The 18,107-nt window shown below is 43.3% G+C and overlaps 1 protein-coding gene across 1 annotated transcript in view; it reads right to left on the reverse strand.

The window, feature by feature from the left end:
- Positions 1 to 18,107, reverse strand: part of LOC141147939 (interferon-induced very large GTPase 1-like) — a 71,078-nt gene that overhangs the window by 18,983 nt on the left and 33,988 nt on the right. The window contains exons 5-7 of the mRNA XM_073635099.1: positions 13,312 to 13,497; positions 12,277 to 12,326; positions 4,488 to 4,776 (exon numbers count right to left, since the gene is read on the reverse strand). Coding sequence (XP_073491200.1) covers positions 4,488 to 4,776; positions 12,277 to 12,326; positions 13,312 to 13,497 — 525 coding nt within the window. The remainder of the gene's footprint in view (positions 1 to 4,487; positions 4,777 to 12,276; positions 12,327 to 13,311; positions 13,498 to 18,107) is intronic.

The following is an 18,107-nucleotide window of genomic DNA, read 5'->3' on the forward strand; positions in this document are numbered from 1 at the left end:
CAAAAAGCCTAGAGCATATCTGGCCAGAGAGCTTAAACCCAAACTCACACACACTAAAATCCCTTATCTTACTGACCACGTTGGTACATGACTCACCAACCCTAAAGACATTCCAAACAATTCAGCTCCTTCTACTCCAAATGATACAATCTAACCAACTCCAATTCTGTCCCACCACCCTCCTCTGCTGACATAGATCGATTCCTGAAAGACATACACCTTCCCTCACTATCACAGAACCAATTACGCTACCTTTCGGCTCCATTCTCTTCCTAACAGAAGACAAAACAGCTGTTGCTGCCCTACCACTCCATAAAGCTCCAGGCCCTGACGGGTTCAGTAACGAGTACTACAAAACTTTCTCTAAGCTCCTTACCCCACACCTATGTCACTCCTTTAAACTTCACTGCTAACACTGGCACCATTCCACCAGAATCTCTCCAAGCCACTATTGCCACTATCCCAAAATCAGGTAAACCAACCGATGACCATGCCAGCTACAGACCCATCTCCTTACTAAACACAGATACTAAGTTATATGCCAAACTCTTAGCTACACGGTTCTCAAATATTATCCCACAACTAGTCCATTCCGACCAAGTGGGTTTTGTTGCTGGCAGACAAGCATTGGTTGGTACTTGCAGATTTATTGATGTACTACAGTGGGTGGACCACCACCAAACGCCTTCTCTGCTCATCTCTCTTGATGCAGAGAAGGTGTTTAACAGAGTGGACTGGTCCTATTTGACAGCAGTCCTGCGGCAATTCGGCTTCTCCGGGACCATTCTGCAAGCAATACTCTCCCTCTACTCCTCTCCCTACGCTAGAGTAATGACTTCCGGACTACTTTCAGACCCATTCTGCATCTCTAATAGGATGCGTTGGGGTGCCCACTCTCACTCTTGATATTCTCCCTTGTCATGGAACCCCTAGTCCAATCTATCGGAGACAACCCACTCACATCGGGAATTACAGCCGGTGAAAGAACACACAAAATTGGCCTTTACGCCGACTATATCATCAGCTCACTCACTGATCCTGTAAATCACTCCCTGAACTTCACCACACCTTAGATTTATTAAGTAAGGCCTCCTTATATAAAATTTACTTCTAAAAATCTAGCATGCTGGGTATAAGTCTCGGCCAACGTACCAAAAACGACATTATTGCCCATACGTCTTTCTCATGGACCCCTAACTCGATCCTCACATATTTGGGCATGAAACTAATCACACCCTCCTCCTGTTTGCTATATATCAACATTAATAATCTTGTATCCAAGCTTCAGAAAACAGTACAAGACCTTCAACACACCCCAGTCTCCTGGGCAGGTAAAATCGCCCTTGCCAAAATGTATCTTCTTGAACATGTCCTATATATGTTCCCAACTATCTCGATACCCTTTCTCAATAAGCAACTATTGAAGCTACAGTCAATCATAACCACATTCATCTGGGGCGGAAAAGGCTCTCGTCTTAAAAGCAACACCTTATGCAAACCTGTCTCCCTAGAGGGATGGGTGCACCGGACATCCTAGCATATTATAAAGTAAATATTCTTGACCAAGCCAAGGTCTGATGGAACCCTACGCAACAAACCACCTTATTTCAAATATAAAGCGCAGCACTCGCTTCTCATCCCAAACAGATTCTCAGTGCGCTTCTCCTGCAGCACCAAGGGACTCACACATTCCTTGACACCATCAATGCCACCATCAAGATATGGAAAGCCACTATACAAAGCTCTAAAGGCATCCCCCTATGTTTGCTCTCAAATATACCTCTGGAGGCACTTCACACTCTTACATCTAACATTAATTTCTCCGACTAGATCACTGCAGGCATCTTAAATATTAGAAACCTATATGAAGGTCCCGCACGCATGTCCTTCCAGCAGCTATAAGCTACCCAGCACATTGGGTCAAAAGATTTTTTTCAAATACTTCAGGATATGCTCAGCCCTATCTAAGGTAAAATGGTCTGAAAGGCTATTACTCTGGCATATGACAAGATTTTTTACCTAAACACCCCTCACCGCGTGGAATCTCAGATATCTACAAACTCATCACCGATACCTGCCACACTTCTAAGACCACCACGATGCAAAAATGGGAACCACTACTAGAATGCTCCTACACCCCCCCAACAATGGTACCGCTCGCTCCAATCACCTTTGAAAATCTCAAATTGTATGCTACACTTGGAAACTGTCCAAAAGTTTTTTCACAACTGGTACCTCACACCAACCAAACTCGCCCGCATCTACCCATTTACCACCAACCTCTGTTGGAGAAACTGTAGACCTTCAGGAACCCCACTACATATATGGTGGAACTGCCCAACCCTCATCGCGTTTTGTATTATGCTTTCTAGATTCTTCCTCTCCATTCTACCAACCCCTGTAAGCCTCACACCCCAAATGGTGCTATTGGTTCTGGACATGGATACCTAGCCCCAATCTTCCCACACAGTCAACTCACACGTATTTATTGCTACTTGGCTAGCTATTGCCAAAAATTGAAAAAACCCCAACACCCCTTCTAGCTCAGAGCTAATTGCTCTTCTGAATAACCATTGCCTGATGGAATTTATGTATGCCAGAGCCCACCTACAAATTCCTAAATTCCAAAAGCACTGGGATCTTTGGCTCAAACAGCCTAAATGCCTATCTCTCCCATAAATGTGCTACCACATATTTGAAACCCTAATGCCTTGTCCACACACAATTGACCATATCTCTGACTATATATCATTCAAACACAGCACAGTGCTAAGGTTTGCCTTTATTTGCTAAACCTGCATTAGACATATTCAAATGCATCTTAAGTGACCTATGTATACCTTTTGTTGATATGATAACCTATTACTCATTTGACTGTTCATATGTTGATCAACTGTTCAACCTTGTACTTTCTACTCTGTAAAACTTACAATAAAAATTCAGTTTAAAAAAATGAAAATAAAAAAGAAGCCACGTCCGAAAATGATGATTGGCTATGCCCCCCACCTGGACACAGTTTGTCCCCAATAGGGGTGTGCGGATGGTCAGGCTTGCCCGATGTCACCAATGGGTTTGTGGGTCTACCGACACACAATGTTAAGACGATTGTACCGCTAATGCTTTTGCAATGACTATGTTGACTATGTTAAGCTGTACTTACATGTACCTGTTGTATAAGAACAGGAATCAGGTAAAATCCTTTATAAATCTTTAAATGCATGAATAATCGTAAGTCTTTTATTTCTTTTTTCTTTTTTTAACATTTTTCTATTGCCGGGCAATTGCCGGCATTCTTTATCTTTCATTCATCTGTCAGTGGGGAATCCAGACAGATGATGACTCATTGTTGTTAAGGACGCTGGCGGCCAGCTTCATTATAAAAACTTTTGTTTGTTAGAATTAGAAAAGTTAGAATTTGTTAGAAAACTAATAAACGAAACAAATTTCAACAGATTTAAACAAAATTTGTTACTTTTTCATTTGGAGATTCGGATACATCCAAATCTCAGAATAACCAAAAATTTGTCCGAATTAGTATTCGGACCAAAACAAATTGCACGTGTCTACTTACCTGCTCTGTGTGTTGGTTTTGCACAGAGCAGCTCCGAACTCCTCTTCTGGGGTCCCCCGCCATTGCTTTTGGCTTCTCCTCTCTCTGTCCTCATAACAAGCATTTGCTATAGCAGCAGATGTGCAGGTTCGATTCCAAGCCAGGCTGTGTGCGTCTATAGACACACTCATTACAGCTTAGGCCCGCCCCTTGCTCCCTTCCCACAGGATTTGATTGACAGTAATGGCTCCCATTGCTGCCTTTGTGCCTGTGAGGAGAGAGAGTGAGCAGTGATTCTGCTCTTGGGCACAGCACTGGATCAAAAGAGCAGCCAGGTAAGTATTTGTGGGGTGGCTGGGGGGAGCTGATACTGGAAGGTTTTTTTTACCTTAAAAGAGAAGTATGTTTTTTTTTTTTGCAGAAGCATACTTACCTACGTGGATGCAGCATTGGTCCAAGACTGAGAATCGAGTGATCAAACACACTTAGGGCTCCCTAAGCAGAGAGCTGAGGACTGTCAGTCACCGCTCTCTGCTCTGCCTCCCTCTCACTGGGCTGTGGAGGGGGTTGGAGCGACCGCCCCAGGTTCTCAGTCGGGTGTCTCAGTCGGGAGTCTCAGTCGGGTGTCTCAGTTGGGTGTCGGTCCAGGCATGTGGGTGGATCCGAACTTCATTGTCGCAATCTTGCCCAAGCCTGGACTGGCTCTGTGGCATCAGCCGACAACAGGCTTCAGTCCACTGTCTGCTGAAAATGGGTCACAAGGGGGCAGAATGAATTGCACTCCTGTGATCCACAGGACAAATACAACCAAATGAGCTTTCCCGGTACTTTTCCTTTAATGCATGGAATACATTAAGGTAAAAACAAACTACTGCCTTTAGAACTTTTGATATATTTAAGAATGTGTATATAATCTTTCAGTTAGGAAGACTCTTACCTAGTTTTTGTACCAGCTGATCTGTTACTTTGTGGTACAGAAATTCCCCCTGTGAAGTGACAAATTTTCCAGTCTTCATAGTGTGATATAGGATTGCTACTCCACATTGAAGTTTTCCTTCTTCAAGTCCCACATTATCATATGATGGCATTTTATGATAGGTGACTTCTCTTTGTCCAAAGATGTCTGATGACATCAATCTCCTTAGCCAATCAATATGACCCTCTTCTGATACAGAGAAGATACCAATGATGGATCCCTGAGATGTTGGTGTTTTCTGAGAACAGGTCTGAACATAGGGAATATTCAAAGACTTATAATTAAGAAAAGGTATATCACTGTTCCATTAAAAATACATTTTCTCTTCAAAAACCAACACTTTTGAGGGTATTGGATATCTGGTTATTTTGTAATGGAGAAAGGTTTACCGACATGGGCAGTTGGAGAGGGCAGGGCCGGATTAACATAGAGCTTCAGCTCCACGCCTCTACTTCAATATAGGCCCAATAAAATCAATAAACTGAGACTGGACACAATCACTAACCACTGGCCACTATATTGCATTACAGTTAAAGACTTACCTTCTGCCTCTGGGGCACAGTGCCAGTCCGCCCTGCACCACCCTCCTCTCAAACCAACACACCTCCCTGTCAGGCGAAGTGATCTCCACCCAATGGGAGCTTCCTAGTCACAGCGTGCGTGATCTCATTCAGAGGGCTCGATGGGAGGGGAGAGCTGGTGGTTGCAACTACTGCATAAGTGAGCAGAGCAAAAGCTAAGGGGCTAGGACCTGGGCTGGTAGTGGCATATAATTATTTCCTATCCTATGGTGTGTCTGTTCAGTGTGAACAGGCTGAAGTGGGTTAACTCTTGGTTTGGGGGAGGGAGTAATAAACAATATCATTTGTAATATGCACCATGAAGGGGGTTGAAGGGGCATTAGTGGCAGTGACACCAGTGGCAGTGTTAACCACTTTATGCTGAAGCATGAAAGGGTTACATAGTTACATAGTTAGTCAGGTTGAAAAAAGACTCAAGTCCATCTAATTCAACCATGAAAAAAATAAAAATAAATAAAAAATATCGCACAATCCAATATACCCAATTTTATACCCACAGTTGATCTAGAGGAAGGCAAAAAACCCCAGCAGAGCATGTTCCAATTTGCTACAGCAGGGGAAAAAATTCCTTCCTGATCCCCCGAGAGGCAATTGGATGTTCCCTGGATCAACTTTACCTATAAATGTTAGTACCCATTTATATTATGTACATTTAGGAAAGTATCCAGGCCTTTCTTAAAGAAATCTACTGAGCTGGCCAGAACCACCTCTGGAGGGAGTCTATTCCACATTTTCACAGCTCTTACTGTAAATAAACCTTTCTGTATTTGGAGAAGAAATCTCTTTTCCTCTAGACATAAAGAGTGCCCCCATGTTCTCTGCGTTGACCATAAAGTGAATAATTCAACACCAAGTTCACTATATGGACCCCTTATGTATTTGAACATGTTGATCACATCCCCCTTATTCTCCTCTTCTCAAGAGGGAATAAATTCAGTTCCTCTAATCTTTCCTCATAGCTGAGCTCCTCCATGCCTCTTATCAGTTTGGTTGCCCTTCTCTGCACTTTCTCCAGTTCCCCGATATCCGGTTAATTAACACTGACACTGGTTCCACCAATGGAGCACAAAGGGGTTAATTAGCTGCCACTGGTCACTGATGCATCATTAACCCCTAGTACATTAACCCCCTTCATGGTGCATATTACAAATAGTAGAGTTATTCTCAGAGAGGCGAAACTAAGAGATCAATTAGTAAAAGCAGCACACGTTACACACAAATATTTAACCCCTTGATTGCCCTAGATGTTAACCCCTTCCCAGCCACCGTCGCAGTCCCATTATAGGTCGCTGATCACCCCCATTAGTAGTATAAGAAAAATAAGTAAAGAAAAATTCCAGTGTATATATATATATATATATATATATATATACCAGTGGCCACCGGTCGGTCGGTAGCACTGGTGTATACCCCTACTCGACAGAGGCGGCCTCCCATTCTCCTGCTCTCCACGGGCCAATCAGGAGTCTTCTCTTTTTGGCCAATCGGAAAATGGGTCTCACACCCGCTTCTGATTGGCCGGATTAAGGATCAGTGTTTCAACAGCGAATATTCATTCGCTGTTGTAACACATCTGGGTGGGCTTTGTTCGCACTCTCTGCGACCCGAGCCCACCCTATTTTGAAGCCTGTTAGAGCCTCTGGCTCTAATCAGGTGCTTAAAATAAAAAACCCGCCGCTGTAATTCATGAAAGGGGCCGGACGCATAAATAGGGGGCGGCCGTGGATAGATTCATGTTATGCATGAATCTATGAATTGTATATAGAGGAGGTGGAGTGGAGAGAGGGGGCCATGCCCGGGCACCCCTAATAGAAGGGCCGCCCCTGATATATACCATACTTTGATGGCGCTATAACTTTCACTCAAACCAGTCAATATACACTCATTGGGATTTTTTTTTATCAGACATGTAGCAGAATACATTTTGGCCTAAATTTATGAAGAAATTAGATTTTTTTTATAAATTTTTATTGGATATTGGAAAGTAAAAAATATTGTTTTTTCAATTTTTTTCTGTTTTTCATTTATATCACAAACAAATAAAAAACCCCAGAGGTGATCAAATACCACCAAAGTAATGCTCGTTTGTGTGAAAAAACTGATATCAATTTTGTTTGGATACAGTGTTGCACGACCGCGCAATTGACAGTTAAAGCGACACAGTGCCATATCGCAAAAAATGGCCTGGTCAGCAAGGGGGCAAATCCTTCCGGGGGGTGAAGTGGTTAAAGGGGAGTTAGTTACATTTTAACATTCCCTCCATCCCCAATCAAAATAGCTTGCATTTTTCTACATTTTTTTCAAATGTTTTAATTTTTGGCGCCGCTCCCTGCCATCATTCTAAACTTGGCTATAATAATGTGAGCAGGCCTTTTTTTGCAATACGTCACTGCATTTACAATTGCGCGGACGTTGTACCCATGTCCTTTTTTTCCCACAAATACTGTAGAGCTTTTTTTTTTAGTAGTATTTGATCAACTCTGCGGTTTTTATTTTTTGCTCTATAAACAAAAAAAAGAGCGACAATTTTGAATAAAACTTTATCTTTTACTTTCTGCTATAAAACATATCCAATAAAAAAATGCTAAAAAAATCAAATTTCTTCATCAGTTTAGGCCGATATGTATTCAGTTACATGCTTTTGGTAAAAAAACAATCCCAATAAGCGTATATTGATTGGTTTGTGCAAAAGTTATAGTGTCTACAAACTGTGGGATAGATTTATGTACTTTTTTAATACATTTTTTTACTAGTATTGGCGGTGACCAGCGACTTATAGCGGGACTGCAATATTGCGGTGGACAAATTGGACACCTAACTGACACTATTGACAGTTTTTGAGGATTAGTGACACTAATACAGTGATCAGTGCTACAAATATGTATTGTCACTGTCACTAATGACACTGGCTGGGAAGGGATTAACATCAGGGGCGATCAAAGAGTTAACTGCGTGCCTAGGTTGTGCTTACTCACTGTGGGGGAGGTGCTTTGACTAGGGGAAGACAAAGATCTGTGTTCCTGCTTAGAGGAAACACAGGATCACTACCTTCCCTTCTGACAGAACAACAATCTGCCTTATTTACATAGACAGATACCCTTTAACCGATTCCCTACCGGGCACAGTATATATACGTCGTGGTAGGGAAGCAGTTATACTGGGATTATGGTTGAGGCTACAACCATGATCTCGGTGTCATTTTTTACAGCCGGCGGTTCTCTTTCAGGTAAAAGTACTCTGAGCGGCTGGACAGCCACTGCAATACTTTTACAGGTGGCGGAAGGGGGTCACATCCCCCTCCTGCCGCCACCACCATCGTGAAAGCCCAGTATCAATGCAGCATCCATCTCCGACCTCACAGTGAGAGGAACTGAAGCGGTTCCTCCCACTGTGTGACGTCAGAACTGGAGAGCGTCCACTATTTTGTGACTTCTGGCTCTTTGTTTACTGGCCACACACCAATCTGTGTATGGCTGCATTGGAGCCCCATCTCTCCATAAAGAGTACCTGTTGTTTCTATTGCTGTCAAAGGGGATGTTTAAATTCCTTTTGACAGCAATAAAAGTAATCAAAATTTAAAAAAAAAAAAAAACACTGTAAAAAAAAATTAAAAAATAAAATACATGTAAAAAAAAAAAAATTTAAAGCGCCCCTGTCCTCCCTTGCTTACACATCGGTCCCACACACATATGTAAACAGTGATCGGACCACAAATGTACAGTATCACTGCGAACATCAGGGCAAGAGCAATAATTCTAGCACCAGACCTCCTGTGTAAATCTAAAATGGTAGCCTGCAGAGGCTATGGATAATTTAAGGTACTGTAGGTTGCCACCATTCCATAAGTGTGTGCAGTTTTAGATGTAGCACCCTGGTGTTTAGGCAGGGTTGCTAACAAATTTAGTTTGCCAGATAGTAAATGTTCTGGCTAATTGTTAGAAGATCCACTGATTGCTCTCTAATTCTGGAATTGCTGCATCTTTTCTCTTCTGTCACTAGGTGGCACTGTGGCTGGTGACATTAGATTGACAGGGGCTTAGCAAAGTCAGATCATGAATGGATGGGCATCTTAGCCAATTGTCAGGGGTTTCTTTAGTCCCTTGGCATGCTGGGAGAGCCTATTTAATTGGGTGGAGTCAGGTGATCAGGATTCTGTGCCACCTGGACGGCTGTCTGGGGGGAAGTGTGTTTTGTCACCCGGGTTGCTAGCCCGGAAGCCTGAGGCCTATCCCGGGGACATCTGGCTGCTAGGCTGCCTGAGGCCTATCCAGGAGCAGGAGAAGCAGCGTAGGGTTGGGACTGCAGGATTTGATTCCAACCAAGTTGCGAAGTTTCATCCGGACAGGGAACCAGTTGTGGTCGGAGGTAAAAGGGGAAGCAGTCGCCACTAAGGGACCATCAGCCTTATTATCAGAGACTGCTGTGAGTAAGCTCGAGCAGGCACAAGAGCAATCTGCTCAATGCCGGGGACAGTGAAGAAGTGGGAAAGCTTCAGCGAGTGCCAAGCCAGGGACCCAGCAGGGTAGCGGGAGTGACGCTTGAGGAGTATACAGCAGGATAGCTGTGGAAGAGCTCGGGAGATCCAAGGATGATTGGGATCTAAAAGTCTAGTGAGAAACCGGGAGCTCAGTGAGTAAAGACCTACAGTGGGATACTGGGAGATAAGAAACGGCCTGTTCTGTGTTACCAAGAGTTATGTGCAACTTCCTTTAGTGACGGTTACAAGTTTAGTTGCCATAGGAGACAGCGGTCCTACCTATACAGATGTGGCATCAGTGGTGGCTGGTGAAGTTTTAGGATGGGGGGGGCCAGACCCCGCCCTTCCTTTTTGATCCCTCCCACTTCTCATAAGCCCCACCCCTTATAGAATCTACTCACTCTGTCCCCTGTATTCCACTTGCTTTCACCCATAGTGTCAGGAATATACAACCCCAGCATCACAGCACAGAGTATACAGCCCCAGCATCACAGCACAGAGTATACAGCCCCAGCATCACAGCACAGAGTATACAGCCCCAGCATCACAGCACAGAGTATACAGCCCCAGCATCACAGCACAGAGTATACAGCCCCAGCATCACAGCACAGAGTATACAGCCCCAGCACCACAGCACAGAGTATACAGCCCCAGCATCACAGGACAGACTCACAGATCAGGGTATATAGTGCAGTCACAGATCAGGGTATATAGTGCAGTCACAGATCAGGGTATATAGCTCAGCATTACAGATAGGATATATAGTGCAGTCACAGATCAGGGTATATAGTGCAGCCTCAGTCACAGATATATTGCACCCTCCTGTACATTTTACACCCCCCCATACATATTAGCTCCTCCTGTACATATTACCCGCCTCCCTGTACATATTACACCCACGTGTACATATTAACCCCCCTCCCTGTACATATCACCCCCTCTCTGTACATATTACACCCTCCTGTACATATTACACCCCCCATTACATATTACCCTCTCTTGTACATATTACACCCACCTGTACATATTAACCCCCCTCCCTGTACATATTACCCCCTGTACATATTAACCCCCTTCCCTGTACATATTACCCCCTGTACATACTACCCCCCTGTACATATTACCCCCCCTGTACATATTACCCCCTGTACATATTACCCCTCCTGTACATATTACCCCCCCTCCATGTACATATTACACCCTCCTGTACATATTACACCCTCCTGTACATATTACCCCCCCTGTACATATTACACCCTCCTGTACATATTACCCCCCCTGTACATATTACCCCCTCCTGTACCTATTACCCCCCTACCCCCCCTGTACATATTACCCCCTGTACATATTACACCCCCTCCCTGTACATAATAGCCCCCGTACATATTACCCCCTCCCCTATACATATTAACCCCCCTCTCTGTATGTAGTACACCCTCCCTGTACACAATACCCCCTCTTGCCCACATTTACCCCCCTTGCTTTTTCACATCCCCCATGTATTGCATGCTCCATGTACACATTGGCCCCATCCCCCTACACATTACCTTCTTGCACTTGTCCAGGTCTCCAAAAATATGCCTGGCAGGGGTTAAAGCTAATGCTGTCGCTGACTCACATTCCCTCCTCACATTCTTGAGATAGCTAATCTGCCGACCTGTCAGTTCCTCGGAGTACACAGCAAGGACGGCAGAGCTGAGAATAGTCCCATAACAAGTCACTTAAGCCAGAGTACTGCAGGCTTCCCAGAGAGAGGTCTGATGCTTACCTGGGGGCAGTCACAGCGCGAGAGATGTCCACCTGGAGCACGCCTATGTGTAGGAGCTGGAGGACAGGGAGGAGGTAAGCCAGGAGGAGGAAGAGCTGCTCCGTACCGCCATAGCGAGTGACGCCACTGCTCTCCACACAGCAGTGAGCCGGGAAACCGGAAGTGATGCGGCAGTGGCTGCAAAAAGCACCGCCCAGTCTTCCTCCATCCCCGCCAATAAAAAAATCAGAAAGGAGGCCACGTACGAATCAGTGAGGAGTGGGAGTGTTTTCAGGCGCAGTGCTTGCACCCCGAACTCTCCCTTAACATGGGCAAATCAGCTTCCCAGCTTGCAATCGGCTGATTGCAAGCTGGGAAGCTTTCCATAAACTGCCGTGTGTCCGGCGCCTGGACACTTTTAAAGGGCTGTTTTTTTTTTAGCTGGGGGGGGGGCTCGGCACCCATGCGCCTCCTATGGATGGACCACCACTGCGTGGCATCCGGCTGGAGGCTTTTCCCTGTATAGCTGTCTACCTATAGTGTCTCGGAGTCTGCCAATTACCATTGCATCTACTTAAGGGTGTCCTGGCCCTAACCCGCTCTCCCACAGTTCTTGTTAAGAGACAATAAATCTCTTGTTCACATTCAAAAAGTGTCTAGCGTCCATCATTTCATCTTGCATCACACCCACCATGCCTGGTAACCCACTCTACAAGGAAGGATGTCAGCTCTCCCTGACTTTTGAGGTCACCATTAGGCTTCTTGAGGCCCGGGACCCTGCTACATGAAGCATGACATGTAAGGTATCTATTTACTCGGTCATACTAGTTCATACTGTTCTTCTAATTAGGTGGAGCAAATATCACTAGACTCAGACTGCAGTATTGCAGGTTTAGCCACACATTTATCTTCATACCAATAATATATTCATCTTTTTTTACTCACGTTTAATGTTTTTGAGGTTTGTGGAGCACGATCTTCTTTGTGAGGATGTTCTGTAAAAAATAAAAGTACATTTATAATTTTGAGTTCAATAGAGAGATTTCCTGTATAATTCTGTAAGACTGAAGAGTAGCTTTTCCTCTAGACATAGTAACTATAAGGCCTCATGTACAGTGCTGCTGGTAAACAGACGTTTAGGAGAAGTTGGGAGTTTCTTTCAGCTGCCCCTTACACAGGATCCACATCTCTCCTCTATGTTATCTTATCAGTACATGTACACAGGATTTCCAATCTCTCCTCTATGTTATCTCATCAGAATGGGTTCAGGACGGATGTCCGCATTTGGTCGCATTTCGTTTACAGGCGTTTTTAATGGAGAAACATTTTTTGACTATTTTCAATGCTTCTAAATGCAAACGCGGCATGTAAGCATGACACAACAGACATTTTTAAACGTTGAATACTATCTGTCAAGTTAAATCGTTCAGGAGAGGTTTTAGAAATGTCCCGTGTACATTAAGCCTTAAACAACAACCTAGAACCCAAACGGGATGTAAAATAAAACTATAGGCATCCAGAACAGGCAAATGTTACTGTGAGGAATGTAGGGCCCTTTTTACTACATTTTGCCAATCTGGTGAGCTTTACTGCTATTAATTTTATTTATTTATAAAATTACTAGCACACTAATTAATTTATTAAGGCTTTTTCTAGTAGAGGGCTAATTTATTTCATATGACATTTTACTTTTATTCTAGGTAATTCCTAGTGACGTTACTTGCTCCCCTCTGACAGTACTTTAGATACTTTACCACTCCACCTTGCGGCTTCTTTATATCTCCGTTTGTGCTACATCGTGTTGTTTTTATTTTAGTTTTTTTTTTTTAGTTTAGTTCTTTTCTTTAGTGCTTTTCCTTATCACTGTTACCATCACTTCCCAGATCACAATTGTTGGCCTTCGGCCCTATATTCCACATTTATTCAATGGACAGAATTGTTTAGGAACATTAAAAGGTGAAATCAGTTAAAATAAATGACCTGACATATGGCGGAATTGTTGTACTGTCTTTAGTTTCTGTACCAGTTTCATTTCATCCTCCTTATCTTTATGTGAAATGGGACAGAGATCTTCGGCTAATCTCTCAATGTCAATACAAATCTTCTTTATCCACAGCATCTCTTTAGCCTGAACGTCATCAATTATCATAACCACATTCCCCCTTCCTGTGCACAAAATGAAAGTAATAATTAGTATTGTTAATTACACACATCATTTCTTTTTTGTTATTGCAATTAGTCACAATATTGGTAATTATTATTGGTAATTATTGACTATTATTGGTTGCCCCCTCCAGTCTTACCATCACCCATCTCTAACCCAGCAGCCCCTCTTTCAGTCTTATCCTTACCTTCCCCCAATCCAGCAGCCCCCCTTCACCCGCCAGTCTTATACTCTCCTGTACCCCATCCAGCGGGAAATTGTCCACGAAGACCCAGAGCTGCATCTCAAAATCTTACACTTGTAAATGCACGCATGTACTAACTTCATTCAATCTCATGTTGAGTTTGAACACAGAATGCACCAAGGAATGAATGGAGACTGTGGAGATGAGTGAATTTAGATTGCATAGAGGACCAAATGAAGAAATGCAATAGTGAACTAAATTAACGACTTGCCGACCGGCTCACACCGATATACGTCGGCAGAATGGCACGGCTGCGCAACGCAACGTATCTGTGCGTTGCTTTGAATTTGCCGCCATGAGCGTGCCCGCGGGTCCCGCAGACTCAATGTCCGCCGGGTGCCCGCAATCATCTCATGGAGAGGCAGAACAGGGAGATGCCTGTGTAAACAAGGCATTTCCCTGTTCTGCCTAGTGACAGGACAAAGATCTACTGCTCCCTGTCATCGGGAGCAATGATCACTGTCATGTCACTAGTAGCCCATCCCCCCCAGACAGTTAGAATCACTCCCTAGGACACACTTAACCCCTTGATCGCCCCCTAGTGTTTAACCCCTTCCCTGCCAATGTCATTTATACAGTAATCAGTGCATTTTTATAGCACTGATCACTGTATAAATGGCAATGGTCCCAAAATAGTGTCAAAAGTGTCTGATATGCCTGCCATAATGTCACAGTCTCCATAAAAATCACAGATTGCCGCCATTACTAAAAAAAAAAAAAAAAAAAATTATAAAAATGCCATAACTCTATCCCCTGTTTTGTAGATGCTATAACTTTTGCGCAAACCAATCAATATACGTTTATTGCGATTTTTTTTTACTAAAAATATATAGAAGAATACATGTCGGCCTAAACTGAGAAAGAAATTAGTTTTTTTATATATTTTTTGGGGATATTTATTATAGCAAAAAGTAAAAAATATTGCTTTTTTTTCAAAATTGTCGCTCTTTTTATGTTTATCAGAGGTGATAAAATACCATCAAAAGAAAGCTCCATTTGTGGGAAAAAAAGGATGCCAATTTTGTTTGGGTACAGCGTTGCACGACCGAGCAATTGTCAGTTAAGTCGACGCAGTGCCGAATCGCAAAAAGTGCTCTACAGGAAGGGGGTAAATTCTTCCTGGGCTAAAGTGGTTAAGAGTGCATAGAGGACAGAATAGAGACTGCATAGAGGAGTGAATGGAGACTATTTTGAGGACCACATATAGATTGCATAGAGGAGTCAATGAAGACCGCATTAAGGACTGAATGGAGACTGCATAGGGGACCAAATATAGACTGCCTAGAGGACCGATTGGAGACTGTGTTGAGGACTGAATAGGGACTGAATAAAGGATTGAATGGAGACTGCATTGAGGGCTGAATTGAGACTGTGTTGAGGACCCAATAGATACCGCATTGAGGACTGAATGGAGTCTGCACAAAGGAGTGACTGATGACTGCATAGAGGACTGAAAAGAGATTGCATGGAGGACTGAATGGAAACAGCATAAATGACTGAAGTAAGAGTGAACAGAGGACCGAACAGAGTAGGAATAGAGTACTGAATAGAGAGTACATAGAGAACTGAATCAAGAGTGCATAGTGGACCAAATGGACATTGCTTAGAGGGATGAATATAGATTGCACAGAGAACTAAATTCTCGGGGGGCTCGGGGAGTATGATGCATAGTAACATGTTATGTGTTACACCCTAAATACAGGTGTTATACAGTCAGGTCCATAAATATTGGGATATCGACACAATTCTAATCTTTTTGGCTCTATACACCACCACACTTATCCTTTAAGGGCTGCAATGTAAACATATTACTTGAACTGAAGGTATACAAATAAAGGAAAGAAGTATCTTACAAATGAGGATCAATATGCTTATATTTTTCCTCCACTGGTCCCTCTTTTCTTCCCTCAACATGTTAATAAGATTTTTAGGTAAAATATTTTTGTTTACATTACATACCTTATTTTAGATACAGTGATCTCATCAATGGGTCTCTATTCTCTATGCAATGTAGGCAAATCAGCTGATGGAGGGGTGGAAAGCAAGAGTCCTCAGTCCTTATTCAGGCAGTGGACTAGCTCTTGAGAGGGGTTATGCAAATATCAAAATGCTTTAATGGGTGGGTGTCAATCTGAATGAGTTGGTGCTATTAGCTAGGCTGTATTTGCATAAAGACCACCTTAGGGAACACCCACATTGGCACGCTAAGCCTCCATGATTAAAAGAACTGAAATCCAGTTAATGAAATGGGTGGGTAGCATGTAGGGATGAGCCGAATACCCCGTGGCAGAACATGCGAACTGACAAAAAGTTTATGCGAACACGCAAACACCGTTAAAGTCTATGGGACCTGAAAGTGAAAAATCAAAAGTGCTAATTTTAAAGGCTAATATGCAAGTTATTGTCATAAAAAGTGTTTGGGGACCCGGGTCCTGCCCCAGGGGACATGTATCAATGCAAAAAAAAGTTTTAAAAACGGCCGTTTTTTTCAGGAACACTGAATTTAATAATGCTTAAAGTGAAACAATAAAAGTGAAATATTCCTTTAAATATCATACCTGGGGGTGTCTATAGTATGCCTGTAAAGTGGCGCATTTTTCCCATGATCAGAACAGTGCCTGCAGCAAAATGACATTTCTAAAGGAAAAAAAGTCATTTAAAACTGCTTGCGGCTCTAATGTAATGTCGGGTCCCGGCAATATAGATGAAAATCATTGAGAAAAACGGCATGGGTCCCCCCACCCAGCCCATTACCAGGCCCTTTGGGTCTGATATGGATATTAAGGGGAACCCCACACCCGAATAAAAAAAAAAAGTGTGGGGCCCCCAGGACCTATATACTCTGAACAGCAGTATACAGTTGGTCCCCGGGTTACAAACAAGATGGGGACTATAGGTTTGTTCTTAAGTTGAATCTGTTTGTAATTTGGAACAGGTACATTTTTAAAGTGTAGCTACAGCCAAAAAAATCTATTTTTAAGCTTTTTGGATAACATGGGGAAGGGTTATCACCCCTGTAACATTTGTTTTGCTTATTTTGGGTTATTAGGGAAACAAGGATTGGTGATAAAGCATCAGTGGAGACACCTTTTTCCCATATTAACTCTTACAGGAGAGAAAGTGCCTTCCTATGGGTAGATTTCCTTTCACTTCCTGTTGTCTCCCTCTGTTTGTAAGTAGGAGTCGTTTGTAAGTCGGGTGTTTGAAAATAGGGGAACGCCTGTATATACTATATGGCCTGCCCTATACACTCTGCTGAAAATTGGGTGTTGATGGTACCAGAACACTGTAAGCCCTCACAATTACTCTTGGTGGGCACTGGAACAGGCCCTGCTGTGAAATATTATATCAAGAATTGTAATTATATGCCCCTGTTAAACAGCATTTGGTGATGGTATTGGTGCCACAACACTGTAAGCCCTCACAGTTACTCTTGGTGGATGCAGGAACGGACCTGCTGTGAAATATTAGATCAAAAATTGTAATTACATGCCCCTGTTAAACAGGGGCAGCAAAATTGGGCATTTGGTGATGGTATTGGTGCCACAACACTGTAAGCCCTCACAGTTACTCTTGGTGGATGCAGGAACGGACCTGCTGTAAAATATTAGATCAAAAATTGTAATTACACGCCTCTGTTAAACAGGGGCAGAAAAATTGGGCCTTAGGCAGTGGTGGTGGTGCCTTAAACCAAAAATATTCTTAGAAGCTATCATCATGAAGATTGAGGAGGAATAGGATAGTCACTCAGCATAATAGGATAGTCACTCAGCATAGGCAGTCTTCAAGGGATCCCACATCCATAGAAAAATCAATCTGTTACATCAGCATCAGGTGCTTGGTAGCTGGTGATTCATTTTTATGAATGTGATCCGATCAACAGAGTCTGTGGACAGGCACACTCTGTGATTGGTTACAAAGCCTCCAGCAGAACTGAATGTGCATTCAGAAAGAATGCTAGATGCAGGACAGGCCAGTAGCTCAATTGCATATTGAGCAAGCTCTGGCCAGTGGTCCATCATCAAGACCCAGTAACCCAGTGGATGTTCTGTTGGAAAGGTCTCCAAGTCTGATCTTGCCCCTAGATATTCCTGCACCATGTAATTCAGATGCTGGCGATGGTTGCTGGAACCAATCAGACCTTGGCGCTGAGGATTAACAAATTGTCTGAAGGCATCGGTCAGCCAGCCACCTTCTCCACTGCTCTTTCTGTGACTGATTGAAGCCCCAGCAACACGTTGTCCAGCACCAGGAAATTGTAACCTCTCAGGCTCTGGAAATGCATTGCACAAACCTTTCTGCAAGGCCTCCCAAAGATGTTTCATCCTCTACTCCCTCTGCGAAGGCTGGATAAGTTCTGCAACCTTA

Source organism: Aquarana catesbeiana, linkage group LG06 (genome assembly GCF_042186555.1).
Source record: "Aquarana catesbeiana isolate 2022-GZ linkage group LG06, ASM4218655v1, whole genome shotgun sequence".
NCBI classification, from domain to species: Eukaryota; Metazoa; Chordata; class Amphibia; order Anura; family Ranidae; genus Aquarana; species Aquarana catesbeiana.